Consider the following 18,909-nt stretch of genomic DNA (forward strand, 5'->3'; position numbering starts at 1 on the left):
TAAATAATCATTTTAAAAAGTTAGTAAAATACTAAATTATTTTAGTTACTAGTCAAAATTGATGACTGTTTATGACAAATTTATATTTTAGATGTTTAGATAACTACTGTTTGGTTGTACGCAAACTTGCACTAACTCGAATTTTAAATAAATTTGATAAAAAATAGAATGCGTTATATTAGTCCATAAAGCAAGGCTTGCACTTAAATCTAAAAGATTTGCTAAAACAATATACGAACGTACATATAGCCCACACTTACTGCTAAAAATGAAACACAAATTGATGTTAATAAATAAATCTTAATAAGAAGGTATAACGTTTCATATAAGTGAGTGTGTATTATACCTATATATAAGTACGTACGGTAAATAATTTCAAGGATCAGTAGGCTGGTTGTGTGATTATTTCACGCTAACAAAATTAATAAGGTAAATTTCAACGGTGTGTGAGGGGCGTTATTGCGTTACCCCGGGACCGCTTGTTTGATGTGGAACACCCAGGAAAAGCAGATTTCAACGGTATTGTTATAATTTTATGTCTGACGAAAATTATATGAACGGTACAGATCGTTTTAAGTCACTATTATGATGTTTTAACGAGGGCAAATTGGATAAAAGATTGGAGAAAAATAAAACAGACATTTGTATTGAGCAAAAAATTGCGCTTACATTGCTGGTTAAAAAGACATGTTTTCGCCATGACAGCTGAAACCACAATACTTCGAGACGATGAACTATCAAACTATACTCACTCATAATTTATGATGAAATATTCACACTTTCACACACAAAAATCGTGTTGTGGGTAAAGTTAAGTGCGAGGCAAGATTCATGCAAGTTAATAGATATGAAGTTTTTATGAGCAATAACGTCACCTCTGGAAGTGAAATAAAAAGGTTATATAACTTTTTATGCGACTGCTAAGATGGCTACAAATGTACGCTTTTAAAATATGGGATCAATATTTTGTACTATGTTATTCTATGCATATGTTTTTTTGTATCATCTTTGGGACTCGCAGTTCGGACTGCATTGTTTAAACGTTTTGAAATGATATGGACGGGTGATTTATATAGTGTAGTGTACATTGAGCATGAGAGTACCCATCAGCTTGCTGGATAGGATTATGTTTAATGTTTTGCAATACTTTAATAATGGTCTTACCACAAACATATCTAATGAAAATCAACAAAAAATTAATAAACCACGAAAGCAGTTATAGTAGCTGTTGTATTTTTTTGAATCTTGTCTAAGATTTCTTTGCTCGCATTTAAGATATCAATTACTTTATTCGTTAGTTCATAAAAATGTCAGCAGATCAGATTTACGAAAACCCTCGGTTCGTTTTAAATACAGATAAACGTCATACATGGTCGTAAAACAAAGTAACAACGTCACATCAAATGGCGACGCAAATCGAGGGTGTCCAAGCCTCGTACGACAAATTATGTGCCCGCGAACAGATAGCGATATTGTCGCCCCAAAAACACTTTTCCCTTGTTTTTCCCCGAAATAGGGAAGGAAGAACGGTAGTTCGCCAAGACAGCTTGATCCGGTGTACGGCCGTTTTAGGGGCAGCAACAAGTATCTTATTTTACACATGGGAATACAAACTTTGTACCCAAGAATAAAGAGTTTAATTTATTTCGTACTCATGCAAGGAAAAAGTATTCATACGTGCCGAATAAGGCGGAATGAGAAAGTGATGGAGCGCCAGACATGGAAACAAGTTATATTCTGAGTCAAGTACTTAGTTTTATTGCGTTCGACTTCGCTCGTGCTTGGTTGCTATGTGAGATATCTTGTGTATTTTCAAATAAATATTATAATTTTTACAAACGTCTCCTCATATGATATTTGTGTGAATTTTAACACTATACTAAAGTACGATGTAAAGTAAAAATCTTCGAAGACAGATACGTGCAACTTACTCGAGTGAGTGAGTACATTAAAAGCTGACGCGGCCTTTAAACGATAGCGCCCCAAAAGAAAATACTTTAGGAGGAAAGTAAAAAAACGGGAAAAACCAATTGTGCATCCTCACTTCATTGTGAGTACTCCAAAAGGAGCCCGATATAAACGAAGGACGGAGACGACTTGTTAAAAGAGATACTTATGAAACAAGAAGATTCGTGAAAAAAATCGAAAAGCTGAGGTAAACAATAGGGAAGCGGTTGGAGGCGCCGGGACAAGTTTTCAATTAACAGAATGAGACTTAAGTTGACGGCAACTCGGCGACAAGATAGCACACCACACTGTCACAGCACTATGTTACAATGTATACACCCCAGCAGCTAAAGTAACTAAGTGCTCCAGCAAAAAGTTGTATTGAAGCGAAAGGGGCGATGAACTGCACAATACGTAATATGTAATAGGTGTTTATGTGAAGGTGAGTTGGCGGTGGTTTCGGAACGGCCCGCAAACTGAGTGGGTTAAATGGAGCGTGGACGCGACGAGGCCCGCTGCACTTGTTGCAATTTCTCTCCATTCCACAACTTAATTGTGCCGAGTGTGCCTTTACATTTGCTATAGACGAACGGCGTTAATTTCACTCGGAAAGGTTACCGTCCATTACTCTAATTGCGAGCCGCATTTCATCTAAGCATCTCACAACTTCGGCCCGCACCGAAGAATCCTCCAACAAACTCGAGAAAATTCACAGAAACCAACTACCAAAGAGTATGGAAGTAAACGAGGACACTTTGCTAATATTCCTAATTAAGCTTTTAATGTAATTGAATGAGTGGAGACACATTGCGATTGGAAGGAAGGAGTGAGCGAGCTGAGCACACCCCTTCGCTCGCAACCAAAAATACTTTCAGATAAATTACTTAGAGCGAACTCAGCGCGCATACAAATCGGCCAGCGATTCTCCATATTTCACCTTGCCGAACACTCGCCCGATTTACACACTTCTGTAATAGACGGGGGAGGGTAAACGCCGCGATGGACGAGTGCCGATGCAGAGATCTCAACTCGGTGAAAATTAAGCCATTTCCGTTTAGGAGAGTCGTGTTCAAACTTTATTACTAATCGAGTCACGTCACGAAAAGAATTTCCGATATACAATTAAAGGTGAAACGGGTGTCGAGGATCTTGAGTCAGAGGTGGGCCGATATTGTCGGCGTCTGTCGCGAGGAGGCAAATAGCCAGAGAGTAGCACCTGTGCTCGATAATGCGCCGCCCCGTCTGGCCGAATGGGCGAGGAATCAATTAGGCCGTTGCCGAATTGCGTAACGGCTCTAGTTACGAGCATTACGACTGGGTCCGCAGCTGTTTTTTGCTCATCCAAGCTCTTGTTATTGCACAATCGACATTCGACAGAGCAGATTAAGAAATTACGTATTCATTGAACCCATTCATTATAATAGTTTTATAGAATAAGTTTGTAAACAAAATACATTTAAGATGGTACGTAAAGCTCTTAGCTAACGGAAAAGTTTATCAGTTCGCTTAAATGTACATAATTTCTGTGATATTTTATGCAATAAAGTGACTCGAGATATGGCAAAAGAGTTTTTTGTACAAACACAACAATTTTGACAAGATTTAGTAACAAACAAGTTCCCGTTGTCATTCGTGTATTTAACGGCGACCACATGCGTGCGTTGGTGGCGGCTCGGTAATGGATTACCTTAAACGCAACTGTATCATCAGGCTAACCGCATCGAGAATGATTCCGACTAAAAATTACATTTAATCCTCTTGCGAATACTGGTTGAAATGCTTTTATTGAAACTAATTATGGTTTTAATTTTATCAGTTCACAGATTTTGTATCAAAGATAATTCTACATGATTGTTTTATACATTATTCTTTACCAATTAGCTTGTAGGCACATACAATTAATAGGCCCGTACCATAATCTTTTATTTCAAAATTAAATGTAAAAAGGTCCGACAAAAGGGAAACCGCAGAAATCATACGAGGCAAAAAGTAAGCTCAAAATTAATCAATGTCTATAAAACTCAGATAAAGGCGGTAGCACCCCATCGACACGGCCTGGTGCCGGAGTGAGCATTAAAAAAATCCAAATTAATTAGGCCGAATAAATTAAAATCGTCAAGGGAACGAGCTCGTAATTTTCGCCATGTCCGCTGTAGATTGCGGCGTGTGAGGGCAGTCGTATGTGAATTATTTAGAGGCGGTCGCGCGGCCGACTGGCCCGCAATTAATGAAGTGGTCCGAGTCGTTTGTCAATGCGGTGGTCTGTGGCGGTCGGCGGACCCTCACCTACACCAATCTGTTACCTAAAATGTGTCAGATGCAGTAAGCCTAAAGAATATTCGTGATTCATTACACCAAATCAATCGGTAGGTCCACTTACAATTTTCAACTCATGCGTAAATTCGTAATTGCTAGTCGCTGCTTTCAAGAACTAAGGGAACAAACTACGCACATAAACTTTCAAAGGCTCAAGTGTTTACTGGTCAAACTAATTAAATTAATGCCTTCCTGTCATAACTGCGTGCAGGTTATCCGACACATAATTATTCTAGATACAAAGCTACCCATAATAATTTTATTAGGCGGATTACATGGCATTATCTCACGTCCATTAAGCATAATTTTACTAATAACTATTCAACGGCTTAACATCACTGTGGCGATATTCTAAAAGGTGATTATAAATCTAGTGAAGAGGTCGGAAGCGGGTCGCCGTTAATTTTAATGGTGAGATTTATTTGTCCCCGATTACGAGGAGTTTGATCAAATTCCGAGGCGGCGTGTAAGCGCCCTCGCAATGACATTAGGCGGCGATGCCACGACCCGCACCGCGCCGCGCCGCGCCTCGCCCCTGTAATCGTACCGTTTAAATATAATTGCAATAAGTTAATAAAATCCCACAGCGCTTTTAATTAATTTGTGGCGACACAGGCGCCCAATTAAATGGGGATTTCGAAAATTTCATAAAGCGTCGTTGTATGGTAAACGCTATTTTTGCAGGCACTTTGTTTTTGTACGGTTTGTTTGTGAACGCGTGGCTCGTCAATTTTCAGTGAAAAAGTAAATAATGTAATGGCTTTCATTTAGTGATTGGTTGAATATGAGCTCTTCAAATACTAGTGGTTCAAAATCAACACATAATTAATTTGACATTACCCAATTATAATATTAGCAATGCATACAAAGCGACGCGAGCGGATGAATGAATAGGAATAATTCAGGATGGAGGCCATTTAGAATCATGAAGTATGAAATGCCGAAATTCATGGAGACGGTTGGATTAATAGACCAGAAAAAGCAGTGTCTGTTGTCAAAATGTAGCGTCTCAATTCGTTGTCCTTATTGTAAATATGCATTAGGGCGGATGACGGCGGCTTCGGCTCCTCATTACGGCGATGCGCCATCAAAGACGTCCACGATCCGGACCGTGAAGTGTCCCGGATACAAGCCGCTCAATTATGTTAATGGATTTGCAGCATTCTCCCTACAACAGGCCCGCCTTCAGCTGATTGATATGCAGTTTCCAGTGTGACATACGTCTACATTTGTGACGATTACATTACGTCGTAACATACACATTCTATTACATGAAATTAGAACAGTGTCAGTGAATTTTAATTTTAAAAAGTAACTTTTTGTCTTGTAACAGTACCGAAGCGTATTTTGTTTTACACTGATGCTCATTTTGTTTGAAATCAATAGGTAAACACCGTAATAGAACAAATACATTTTATTTCTGAACGTGTCTAGGCGCAAGGGAATGATTGATAGTGCTTTGAGTACACAACGCTTATTGAACGCCAACAGAGGGGACCACCGAAATAATGACAGTTTTTATCGGACCGACAGGGGAATGTTATCAAAAATATATTAACCTATATCTGTACTTAATTATAGGTAATTAAAAGTAAACTTTTAAAAGGAAATACAACTGAAAAGCTATTAAGGTCACGTCAACAGTCTTGGCGATCAAGAAATGAAATGACATAAATAAAAAATGTCTGCTCTTTGGTATGGAGCAGTGACTCCGCAGCGAGGACCCGCGTCTGGGCGGGGGATGCCGGGCGACGCGTCACTTTACATAACAGTTGTAAGAGAGGTCGCACACCTGCGGGGCTAACCTTAAGATTGGCAGCAAAACGCCGACTCACCGGCCCGGTATACGCTTAAATTACGCGTAAAGCCGAACACAAAGGCTATGCGTATTCAAATTCCATTAATCTCCCACCCGGGGGAAGGTGGGGTAAAATGAACCGGCGCGGACAAAAACAATGCCGCCGGCAAATAACCGGCTCAGCATTGTTCCGGCAATTAGAAAGCTTTCCCATGTACCGGCCGTGTATAAAAACAGTGTAACATCAGCACGAATCGCTGCCTATTGCTCGTTACCGTTGATGTTTATTACGGTTATTAGGGCTAAGCCGTGCGGTTCCATAATAATGATTTTGGTATAAGTTGTTTTAAATTAATCATGCACCTATATCGATTGATAAACATGTATCTATTCTGATCTATATTTTAATTCGGTCATCAATAGCATCGTTAACTTTGACAGCAGTGAGAACGTGTCCAAGTCGTTTTGAACATGATTGGGCGAACGATATCGTAGGATGATATAATCTGTGAAAAGCCGGATCAAAGGTGGATATCAGCGAATTAAAACCGACTGTCGACTGTTCGAGAGCGAATGCGACAAATGACACCACGTTACGAATTGATTTCCAGATAATCCCCGATCGGTCATTCAGGAACAATGTGATTCTTCAGAAATTAATATTGTGTAACATGTTTAACTGCACTATAATTCTCTTTGAACTGGATTTTAATTACTATATTCCTCGAATTAATTTTCTACTTATTTATTCATGCATTAATACGACTACTGTCTACATATCGACAACACACATTTATTTAATGATAGCATAACTCACGGCTGTATAATTGGCAAAACTGATAACAGGGCAGCTTACCTGTAAAGAAAAACACGCATAATATTATTTTACATTTCATTGAACCCTAAACTGCAACTTGACACAAGCTGCTCCGCGTAATGGGAACAATGTGGCCGACGCAATCACAAGGAGCGTGGCCGCGCTATTGTTTTTACCGCTGTTATTGCGGAGTGCCGAGTAGCAATAAGCGAGCGTTGTTTGCTCAGGGCCACTATTGTACCCGGTTATTAGGACAGGTCCTACGCGGCCCGCGGCGGCTGCGGGTTAAGATCGGCTCAACCCAGCTTTCTTGCTAGGTAGGTGACACACTTAAGCCAACTGCCGCCAGCCCGCTCTGGGTTGCATCGGCTTGTTTGGTTACCTTGGCAACGTTGTAACATATCTGAAGGATTACGTACACGAGTTTACAGTGCTACAGTGCCTTGATTAAATGCTTGTGTATTTAATTATACGAGTGTTCTAGCGAAACAAGCGTCAATTTGTCCCGGCTGCACAAAGCAGAACTAATAATTAATTTGACTGACTGAGATTTAAGCGAGCATTTAATAGTGAGCTCGCATTTCCGCAGTGCACAACATATTCCTAATGTCATCTCGTTAAATTTGGCGTATTTATGACGTCAGTGTACAGCGATACGAACCGTTTCCATCGTCGCGGGGGTATCATTGCTGCAGAACAAAAGCTCCTTACTTTTCAACGAGGAATGGAATATTCAATGAATATTGAATAATTTTTTTCCAACCTAGTTAGTTTCGTCTAACATTAAATAAAATCGTTGCCATAACGAATTGATCCTGGTATTTTAATTTTATATAAACAGGTGAGCTCGGATTGTAGAGCTAGTTGTAGGTAATATAAAGTTTCAGTCACTGGATACAGAGTATATGTATGTACTTACTAACAAATTCCTGGATCGGAGAATGTTTTAATGACGCCCTTATCGAGCCGAACATTCCTTGGATATTCAAGTCGCTCTTAAAACGATACCAATTTCAATAATTACGTGTCCTCGTCACAATCAAAATTAAAAATATCCAAGTGTCTCTGATTCTTATTATATCTCGATTAGTTTAATGATTTCGAAGAATTAGTATGTGATATAAATATCCGGGAGGAAATATTCGTATTTTATTCAATCACAGATTTGATAAATATTTTTAATTGATTATGGAAGGCCTTGCCCAGCATGGGACTTTTGTGGGCTATTAAGTATATTCTGTTATTATTCCCATCGTAAAACTAATTAGGGTATTTTAATTTAATGATATATTTAATAATATTTTGTTAAAAATATTTTGACGACCTCCGTGGTCGAGTGGCGTACGCACCGTTTCAAGGTGTCGCTAGCTCTGAGGTCCCGGGTTCGATCCCCGGTCGGGTCAATGTAAAAAATCTTATTTCTACATTGTCTCGGATCTGGGTGTTTGTGATACCTTCCTTGTATCTAAATTAAATAACACAAGTGCATTAGCAACTTACTTTGGGTTCAGAACAATGTATGTGATGTTGTCCGCATTTATTATTTATTAATACATAGCTATACAGAACATTACGTCGTACAACGAAAACATTATTTTAATAACCAACAAAATATAACAAACAAAATGATTCCACAATTCCTAAATATAGAAACAAAAAACATCCAATCAAAGATTCCCGAAACCGAATCTTTCCAAACAAGCAATAAGGCAACAATACCTTTATTTGAGTAAAATGATACGTCTAATTCGCCGTACAAATAATAGGTATCGTCGGATATGCGAGCAAACAGTTTGTGGGTAAACATGCGTCGCGGTTATCAATATATATATGTGTGTGTGTGTACGTTTGTAGCTAGACGGGCCGGCCGTTTAGCGGTTGCCCACCGAGCATTAGCTGTCGACACCGCTCCCGACAATATTGTGATTATTTTAAATATTAAACGCTTTTGCCGCCTCTGAGTAACGGAAAGTAATATTGTGGGTGCTTCAGTGATTTTACTTCGCAGCAATGTTGCGGAGTTTTTGTTGGATTATTAGGTTTCTCTTAAGTTTAAATGCAAAGTTGTAAAGCCTTTTTATATCTGCAGATTAATAGATCATTTATAATTTAATAATTCAGTAAATTTTAAATTAATTAAGAAGACATAATATCTACTGTCAAAAGAACTACAGTTCATAGTGTTTGGGTTTCTGTATTTGGACTTGGCGTAGCAAGCCCGATTTACCGATCGTAGCTTAGTAGGTCTACGCGCTTGCAGGTCTACATAGTTGCTGTTAGTCATTTATTCGCTACGCTGCTACGGGATAATTTAGGAGATAACATTTATCATGCAAAAATGAATGATGGTTAGTTTATGTCTAATATTGTCAGTGGGATCGAGCGCTTATTCGACGTTAATAAGACATTTCACTGAGTAGTAGATTATCCTGTACGAGATAGTAATTATTGTCACTACTGTTACCTTATGTTTACTTTTATATTATACCTATATATTAGGGCCTGAAAAATAATAGTATAGCAATAAACTGGTTAAAAGAAATTATAATTATGATAGACCAATAACATTTTCACAAAACACGCTCAATATGAACTCCATTATCACAGCTATTATCTCCCATTCCGAAGTTTTCCTTGTTATTTTCTCGTTGCCTACAAAATTCATTAGAAAAACGACGAGAGGGCTCCATTGCGACAGGCTCACTGTGGGAACAGAGATTTTGTCAAAACAAGCTCAGGTATTCGAACCCGAAACGTTAGTCTTTTCACCGTTAAAAACTCAACTCATTTATCAAATCACCGTTGTCTACATTACAGGGGCAAGCCGTATTGTAAGGAGGCTAAAAAGCTCGGCTACTTAAAATGGTAGGCCAAGACGTTCATTTAAAATATGCGCAAGCAAAAATGAGCCTTAATAACAACATTTTAGGGTTTTTAATGTCAAATTCGCAAGAGCCCCGGCTGGCTACGGAGTCCGATCACAAGTAATTTAACGCCTAAATTAAACGAGTTAAACAAATAAAATTAATGAAAGTGCAAAAGCGTAGAGATTTTCCAAACAAATATTATTTTACTTCGGAATAATTATGAAGAATTATTATAACTCGATATTAATTCCTTAGGTTAACTTCATAGTAACCTCTTATTAATCGAGTACTTTAATCATTTAATGTTGAGTTCATATTTTAAATTCATTAACCGACAAGCTTTAGCCCGCGGGTTCGCCCGCTAAAAATCAAAAATGATCCCACGGAAACATAAAATTGGGATACAAACTATCCTATGTGTTAATCCTGGTTGTGAACTGTCTGTGTACCAAGTTTCTTCTAAACCGGTTCAGTGTTTTTTTGCGTAATAGAGAAAAATCCACATATACAAACTTTCGCGTTTATAACATTAGTAGGATTCTGAATTATTTAATCAGACGATATTGTACGACTTATTAAAGCAAGTAGAATAGCATAGTTATATTATTTATCTCCTGGAAAAACATAATTTAAGATATAATATTATGAAAAACCAAGTAACGTAAATTAAATAAAGGATTCCAAGAAGTTGTTTACATTTTATGAAACAAAAGTCATAAAAAGTTTAAGTTAATTATTTTCATCTTAGCACGGTACACAAGCTGCGTAAATACGCAAACGCCCAATCTGATAGGCACTTACAGATACTTTTTATTAGGCGTGCATTAAATTTTCACCGCCTTTTAGTAAAGCGGATTGCCGTGAGGCAAAAACGACGAACGAAAGCTCTTTCATTTGTTTAAGAGTGGCTTTACCTCCTTTAAGTGCTCTAGCATATAGGGACCGACTTGAATACCCGCGAGTGTTGCAGCGGGAAAGACTCACTTAAAAATTGCCTGAGTAATTTCTATGACGAACACGTACGTGAGAGTCGAGTGCATTCCACATTGGAATTGGGCGACGACGCCGACGCCGCGCCACCCCGCGCCGGGGCCTGCGCCGCTCACCGCCGCAGATACACTCCGACCGAGAGATTACTTAAGCCAATTTTGTCTTAGTGCTCACGCCATTACCTGCACGGGTACATGGACACACACGCTTTAGGGACGTGATTAACAGCTAAGTGAAATTTATTTTATCGGGCTCCATGCGAGCGAGAGTGTATTCCATTGTCTAATGGAACATTCGTTTTGCTTACTCTCAAAGAGATGGAAAGAAACGTTGCTCAGGATCTTTTGATTAAATGGATTTACACGACACATTAGGTGCAGGCACGTACACTTGTATTACGAATACGCAAGTCCTTTTAATAAAGTTTGGGAGATGAATAACTAAAGCGAAAATCCGATTTTCTCTTTTCGTTTTACATAATGAAAGAGATAAACACATACTTCGGATAATTTTAAGCTGAGGATAAAAAAAAATGTTAGGTTTGAACGGTAACGGAGTTTTTGCGTCGGAAACTCATATAAAAGACATTTCGGCGGAGCTCGTTGCCTATCGGCGGTATTATTCAAATTAATTTAGCGCGGTGAGGCAAAAAGTGCGCGCGTTGGGAGTGCCGCCCCATATTCATAGAGCTGCCCTAAATTAGCATCACAATGAAGTGTTAGAAGCGCGACTCGCGAGCGGCAAGTGCTTAATGCGGCCTGCGTCTTCCCACACGATTATATCACATACTAATGAATTAAGTATAAAACTTTCCAGCCGCAAATTTGTTTGGGCTTCCCCGAATTAACTGAGACGCTGATTATTACAAGATGAAATTTGTTCGGGAGACTTTGTACAGTAAAACGTGCATAGTTACGGCTATGCCTTGAAGTCTGTAAACAGCGAATGAGTATCGCGGAACGAAAGGGTATAAATATGTAGGTTTATTCATAGGGGCGTATAATGTTAAGTGTCCCAAGTAGCGCGCCAGCTGAACGGCGCGGTATATTGTTTTTGGACCACCCTTTTATGCTTTCACGCCTATAAATAAATCAAAATATTCAGGAAGGGCTCGACTTTAAGGCGGCTTAGCGGAATCGTAAAATTCAACAGCGTTCGTACCGCCCCGGGGTTTATCTTTCGCCAACGTTTGGCATGTTTTTGCTTGAACCGTAAAAGAGTATCACAGTGTATGAATAGAAAGCAACCCTCCCTTTTACCGAGGACATATGGAGCGGAGCACTTTACAAGTTTAATGCTAAGAGCAGATTATCTGTTCATAGGACATATGAACCAGCCTGCGTTTAGTGGTGAGCAGTGAATAATTACTGATATCCCGTCACTTACTTTTCCTTAACAAGCTCCACGATACGAGCCAAGTTGCCCAAACCCGTTACACTTAAGCCAAAAAAAGGGCACGTTTTGTTGTGGGGTTTTTTTTTCGCACAGCAACACAACAAAAGAAATCGAAAATTTATAATCACTGTTATTTTGTCTCGAATATGAAAAATGTCCATCTATAATCTCAGCTTCGTAAGCGTATGCAAGGAATCCGAAATTTATCCACAAAATACAAGCGGCTTTTGTTATTCGGAAGTACGGAACGTTTCGGTCATTAATAACAATTTATTTAGCACAATGCCGTAATTTCGGTCCACGGATCCTAACCTCTGAGAAAACGTGGATTTGATATTAAACACCGAATCGTTTTCTAAATTGATTAGTAGTTTATGATAAATTGCACAAGTTTAGGGATGCGGCCGCATTAATATTTAAACACCGGTAAATGGTGAATGTTTTGACATGTTTAATTAAAACAAATAGTTTTTATTTGTGAGGTCCAAACTTTCTGCTTTTGTTAATCAAATATACATAATCTGTTTTAAAACTTTTACAGAGGCCCCTTTTTCAGAGAGAATCAAAATTTTTAAACTTTTGGGTGAATTTTAAACAAGATAAGACAAATAAGACAACAATTCATAAACAGCCACCCGCATAGCAGGCACTTATCAGAGAATAAGCAAGCCAGGTTTTTTGTAAAATACTTTCGTTACTGTACACACAGAGGGAACTTTACTTGGACAAAGTTGAGGTTTCAGAAGTTTTCCATTCACAGCGACGGAGCCGGCCATTGTGGCTAATTCAAGGCTATAATTAAATTTGTTTACATAATATTCAGTTACGAGACGAAACTTGCTGGTAATACACCCCTGAGGCTAAAAAGTCAAATTATATTTTACATAGTTTTAAATAAACGAAAATTTCGTATTTTGTTGTTTAATGTTTCGAATAGTGATAATAATTCTCCGTCTTATCCGCTTTCATAAGAATTTTATGAACTTTGCGTTAATCCGCTTGAAAACCTGATAAAAGATCTGGTTATGAGTGGCGAGACGTAAAAAGTAGTCTAAAACATTTTACGTTTTAATAAATTCATATTAAATTGAAATACTTTCTTTGATATCCTTCCATTCCCTACCTACCTAGACTTTTTATGAAAGACCATCTCTCTGTTAACCCGAAAACAGAAAAATCTGCCTAAATTACTTTACATAAACAAAAGTGGATTTCAAAGGGCATAAATCAACATTAAGATTGTACAGTCCAGAGTTTCATTTGTGAAAGCAATTTTTTTAGAAAAATAATGAAATTACCCTTGGAACTAAAGTGACCCGCCCGAGGAAAAACAACAATATTCTCGGCCCTCACTACAAAGAGGCCAGCATTTGTATTATCATTCCATTAAACAAAAGTCACCGGAGTTTCAAATGAAAACACAGAACTCATTATTCCCGGGGCAGAGAAATGATTTCAAATGTTAACAAGATTCCCCATAATAGAGTTGTTCACGGAGAGATTTAAGAAAAACAAGTATGAGCCACGGCCCGCATTGCCTCGTGTTGTGATTCTGAAGAATTGTGTTAATAATAATGATATCTACGTACAATGCCGCGCCCGCCACTCGAGGCGGTACACTTACATGACAAACGGAACTCGCTCGCTATATTGTTTTACAATCTCCGTCTTCGACCCGACCTATTCCAGTACCTAATTTGCTTAACCGAGATTTTCTTAAGAGACCAGTCGGATGTTTTCGTGGTTGTTTACAACTTTTTACCTTAAACAGGGTCATGAGGAAATGTTTCTTTTTTAATAAAGTCTCAGAGTTATGGTGCTTTAGATTGGTGATTTTTGAACATTGCCGGTAAGCAAAGCGGGTGAGGTATACCAAATGTAGCTTCCACTTTACCGCGACCCCTCGCGGTCTTACTATGGTATATAATACATTGGGGAGGATCATTTTGCACGTTTATTGCCGGATATATCTGTGAATGCTCGTTTGTCAAATGCACAGTCATTTATTCAATGGTATATTTTATGACTTCGTACCTCTATCATCCAAAATAAACAAGGAGTTAGTGTGCATCCCTTGTGGGGTAACATATAAGATGAATGGGATTTTGAGCTTGCTAAAATATTGTTGAAATCTATTTTTACTTTTCCTATTCCATAAATATTTTTTCTGAATGGGTACTCTTCGACCATCATATAAAATATTTTTGTTTGTATTTTTACAACCTAAAGATAAATACAGTTAGAATTTAATATCATTAATTTAGTACATTTAATTTAAGGAATGGGTAGTAGATTTACGGTAAAATTATTTACGGCAATTTTGCGAACAGAAAGCTTCGTGGAAAACTTAATAAATGCGAATCCACGCAAGTAAAGCGTTGGGAAAAGCTAGTTTATAATTCAAATAAGAGCAACGTATTCACAAAATAATGCCAGTATAAAAATAAATTATCACCCGAGCCACAGCGCAAACGTATAAAAGGAAAAACTTTTTAATTTTAGCAACCACAAAAAAGTCTCAATGTAATTAAATTTGGTCGTTCAGGTTAGCTGCATTTTCAGTGTAAAACAAGAGCTGTTTAGGCGAAATAGCGAGGAGTGTGCAATCACGGAACTGATTAAGTGTAATACATTCCCGTGCGGGATTCGGAAACTGATCTCCAACTAGCGAAGCCTTTATCTGGCTATTCCCTACAAACTGCTATTCATTTGACAACGCCGCATCGAGCTAGATCTTGTGTAGCAGCGAAGTGGTACAATAGTTTGAAAACTTTAAATTTCATGAATTTTTCACAACTTATTTGGCTTTTATGAGCACAACATTCAACGTATCATAAAAGCATTTCCATTTTCTTTTCATCATTTGTTTTACGCATACTTTCATTAAAAAGTGGATCAGCTTTATATGAAAACAGCTCACCAATTATTGAAAAACCTTTCATGTTTTTTGGTATTTTCAATCAGTGATAGGCTTCAGATGTTTCTGTCATACCATCAATACGGGATGGACGTACATGGTAAATATAATACGTCGTATTTGTAGTTTCAGGTGCGTCAGAGGCCCGCCGGCGCCCGTCCCACCAATCAAACAGAGGTACAGAAAGCGACCGTGCAAAGGCTTTGTATCTCATAATAAACCCGATATCCGGACTGCGGCCTCGCTGCAGCCGACAGAAATTAAATACCTTCGACGTGGCATGAATGTTTTTCAAAAGGTCGGCTTTGACGTTTCTAGAATATTGTATGCACGTCCGAACGTATTGTTTTTGGATCGGAAGGTATTATGGGCATTGCATTCCCGATAGTAGCAAACAACGACGGGCGAGTACACAATGAATGTTTCGGAACTCGAGTGAGCACATGATCAGGTAACTTGTATGGTAAATATGCTGACGATTCATGTGTGTACTATGAGGTTCAGTTCCGGAGAACTTATTGCTTTATACATTGACTTGTTCATGAATGATGTTCACGTAGGTATATCAATATCTCGGATTGGTGTCGAGCGTGGTAACGATACGATTGTAAAAGTTTCCGGTGTCGTAAAGCCACCACGTTGTTGAGTGAAACCTTCACATTTATTTCTGTTATTCGTTAAAGCGTCGTAAAGTTAATAAAGGGTTTTTTGTAACAAGCAGGGGAGCACGTTCGAGATAAGCCCCCGGTCTCGAGTTGGAATCTTTTAAAACGTCGTTAAAACCAAGCCCCCGGTCGGCACAGACAAAAGCCCAACAACCTAATTGTTGACGAAAAATATTCTCGATGCAAATTCGCACTCTTTACAGCCCATTCGGAATTTGTACTGGACCCGAAAGAAGTTAACGTAATTAGCCCCCGTTGTTGGGGCTGTATTCAGATTTTGCGAAGTCGTGATGTAATCGCGACCAACTTTGTTCTAAATTCGAATGCAATATTATTTTATGTAATTCTGCAATTATATTGGTACAAAGAATAACAAAGACAAACAAGAGAATGCTGTTCAGGTATTTTCGTAGAAGCGTGTTTATCGTCTATTTCGCAGCGTGGTAGAATGCTGTAAATTCAAACTATGACACAGCTAATTCAATTAAATTTGCTATAGAGTCAAGGATTAACTGTAATGATAACATCAGTTATTCCTCGCAGAGATTGGCTTGTTATTAGTATTTAATTAAATTCTTCAGCAATGTAGCAGAGCGGTGACTCCGTCTGTCTTGCAGGGACCTTTAATTTGGATTCCTGTGTAATAGGGCGTAATGATACCTCTGCTGGGTCAAAAGATACGCTCTAGAGACAATTAATGCTTTGAAAATGCATCTATTATAAGACGGCTAATTGAATGTTTACGAAGGGGAAGGAATGTCTTTGGAGTTAAAAAGATTTTATATTTTGTATTAAATATAGCTGTTTTAAACTCTGTAAAGTTTTTTTTAGTTCTGTAAACATTTTATGTTGAATTGAACATTTCTTGAAAGTTTCAAGAATCAAATCATCTCAGACATTGTGAGTAATCAATCTGTTGCTCTGGTCTAGACATATCTGGTTGTTCCCATCGGTCGGTGTTTACATTGTGTAGCGTGGACGTTCGCCGTGCAGGTTGTCATTTCCTGCTAATAATTTGATGGTAACTACTATTGAGCCCAGAGTCCGATTAGCACTATTTTCGCAAACATTTTTCGCCCTATTTTAAATAATCGAGATTTTAAATGACTTTTTCTAATTTTCCTAAAATCATATTGTATAAGATAGTTGTGTAACATGCTGTCGTTAATTGGTACCTACGGTATGGAGTGCTCATTGGGCACACTTCTCCCCGAAGACAAAGGTTCGTGGAGTCCTTGCAATCGGATCCGGCGCTCCGACGCCCTCTCGGTAATTTTCTCGTTAACGGAATGAATAAAACATTTCATTCCTTACCTTTCTTTTGTAATTGTTAATGGTTGATGGGTTTTGGCAATTTATGTTCCGTTTCTTTCAGGAACCCTATTTTGCAGCGTCATTTGTTATTCGATATCCATTCAAAACGGTTTTGGTAATACTTTGAGATAGGCGATTGATAGCACCAATGTTATCAACATCACCTCGGGATATATAAGATTTCTGTAGGGAATAATTACAGGTTACACGCACAGTGACAATTTCGTTGTTCATTCAAATTATGATAGTTGAATTTGATACATGTATAAGGGAGACACACATGACATTGGTAGATATTTACAAAGAGAACTACGTCACGATAAAAATGTAACTAACGAGAGTCTCAAAATGGCTCGTAAGCAATGAAACAGCGCAGTTTCATGAGTAAGGCGGCCCGCAAATAAACCAAAGCGGAGCACATTCCCACCTCCATAAAAGGTAGACAGAAATAAACGTAACAGACTCTGTTCTTTAAAAAATCCGGGCAACGACAACCGCAAAGCTCAGGTAAAATCTCTAGTGTGAGTCGGAATTCCAGTGTCGGAATTTTCATAACTTGCGCGGCGTCGGGGGCCGTTGAAGCGTTCCAGGTGAAAGATACCGAATTTATATCCCGAGGCGCGTTCTGTCGCCGATCGCGGTACCGTGATTCCGGCGATCCGGCGATCCGGCTGCACGGACCGCCCAGCCGGCAGCCGGCCGGGAATCCGAGCGTCGCGTCGCCGCCGCGGCGTACTTTATTAGGTACCTCTCACCAAATATGTGAGGCCCACCGATGACAGTAAACACCCTGTATCAAGGCTGCCCACATGAAAGGCTTTTTGTCAGGTGTCATATTCATGTATGTGCGTAAAACTTGAACACGTCCATTCTCAGATATTGAAATTTAGAATTGTGCCTTTGATACAAAACACAACTTGTTTTTAAATTATTGTTGTTACCTAGTCAGTAAATATGTATAGATGATTATCAAATTTTCTGATTAAATGAAACATATTTTGTATCACCTCTGTAAAAGCTGCCTCTGCTAAAGCTGTAAATCCCAATCTAATTGACTTTGGCAGTGAAATAAAAGTTATCTGAATTCCTAATTCTGTACTACCTCAGTATTTACAATAATTATTCATTATTTATTACTTTTTCATTAAACAAAATCGCCGTTAAGGTTTTTGTTACATCAAAAATATTTTAAAACTATAACTTCACAAATTGAATTATCTTTTAACAAGAATGATCTCGCGGCGCCAAGTGCAGGATATTGTGGGCCGCACCCCGCGAAGATTACGCGAGTTTTTCATATAAAGCCATTCAGCCAATTTCCTCATATCCTACACAGGAGCATAATAAAGGAGGCTTTTGTGAAGGAAAGAGGTTCGTGCGTACAATGCGTAGACACCGCGTGAACACCGCGAGCGAGCAGGACGCAGGATGCCGCTATCTCTGTCATCTCCTCATATTTGGGCGATGTGAACAAATAGGTACTTTTACAACGTCAACGTCTGCTCTATGCGAGATTTAGTTTCGTATTCAATTTTCACTAAATCATACTTTCCATTACTAAAATTTACTTTCCATGAATAACGATCCTTCTATCAAGAATGGAAAAGGTGATAATATTTTTGTTGATATACCTACTCTGGATAATGCTATCTATGCGGGTGTTATCTACCTATTTTTTTAACATCCATTAAATCTACTGAGAACTAAACTAAAAATAACACTAAAGACGCTTATGTTTTAAATAGTTAATTCTCTCTGACATTTCATTAAACTATTTTCTACAATTTTAACAAATACTTTAATTCTGGATTCAGTAATTTCTAAAAAATTGGTACTTGTCTCACTTAATTTCCGTACTACCTTCTATTCATTAAAAAATATTT

General features: G+C 38.4%; 1 protein-coding gene across 3 annotated transcripts in view; it reads right to left on the reverse strand.

The window, feature by feature from the left end:
• The window catches only part of LOC113495029, a 349,076-nt gene that overhangs the window by 14,178 nt on the left and 315,989 nt on the right, over positions 1–18,909 (reverse strand). Inside the window, exon 4 of one of the 3 annotated variants that reach the window (XM_026873595.1) lies at positions 6,879–6,917. The exons of the other annotated variants lie outside the window; for them this stretch is intronic. Within the exon in view, the coding sequence (XP_026729396.1) occupies positions 6,879–6,917 (39 nt within the window). The remainder of the gene's footprint in view (positions 1–6,878; positions 6,918–18,909) is intronic. 3 annotated transcript variants of the gene reach the window in all.

This window comes from Trichoplusia ni, chromosome 6 (assembly GCF_003590095.1).
Source record: "Trichoplusia ni isolate ovarian cell line Hi5 chromosome 6, tn1, whole genome shotgun sequence".
NCBI lineage: Eukaryota > Metazoa > Arthropoda > Insecta > Lepidoptera > Noctuidae > Trichoplusia > Trichoplusia ni.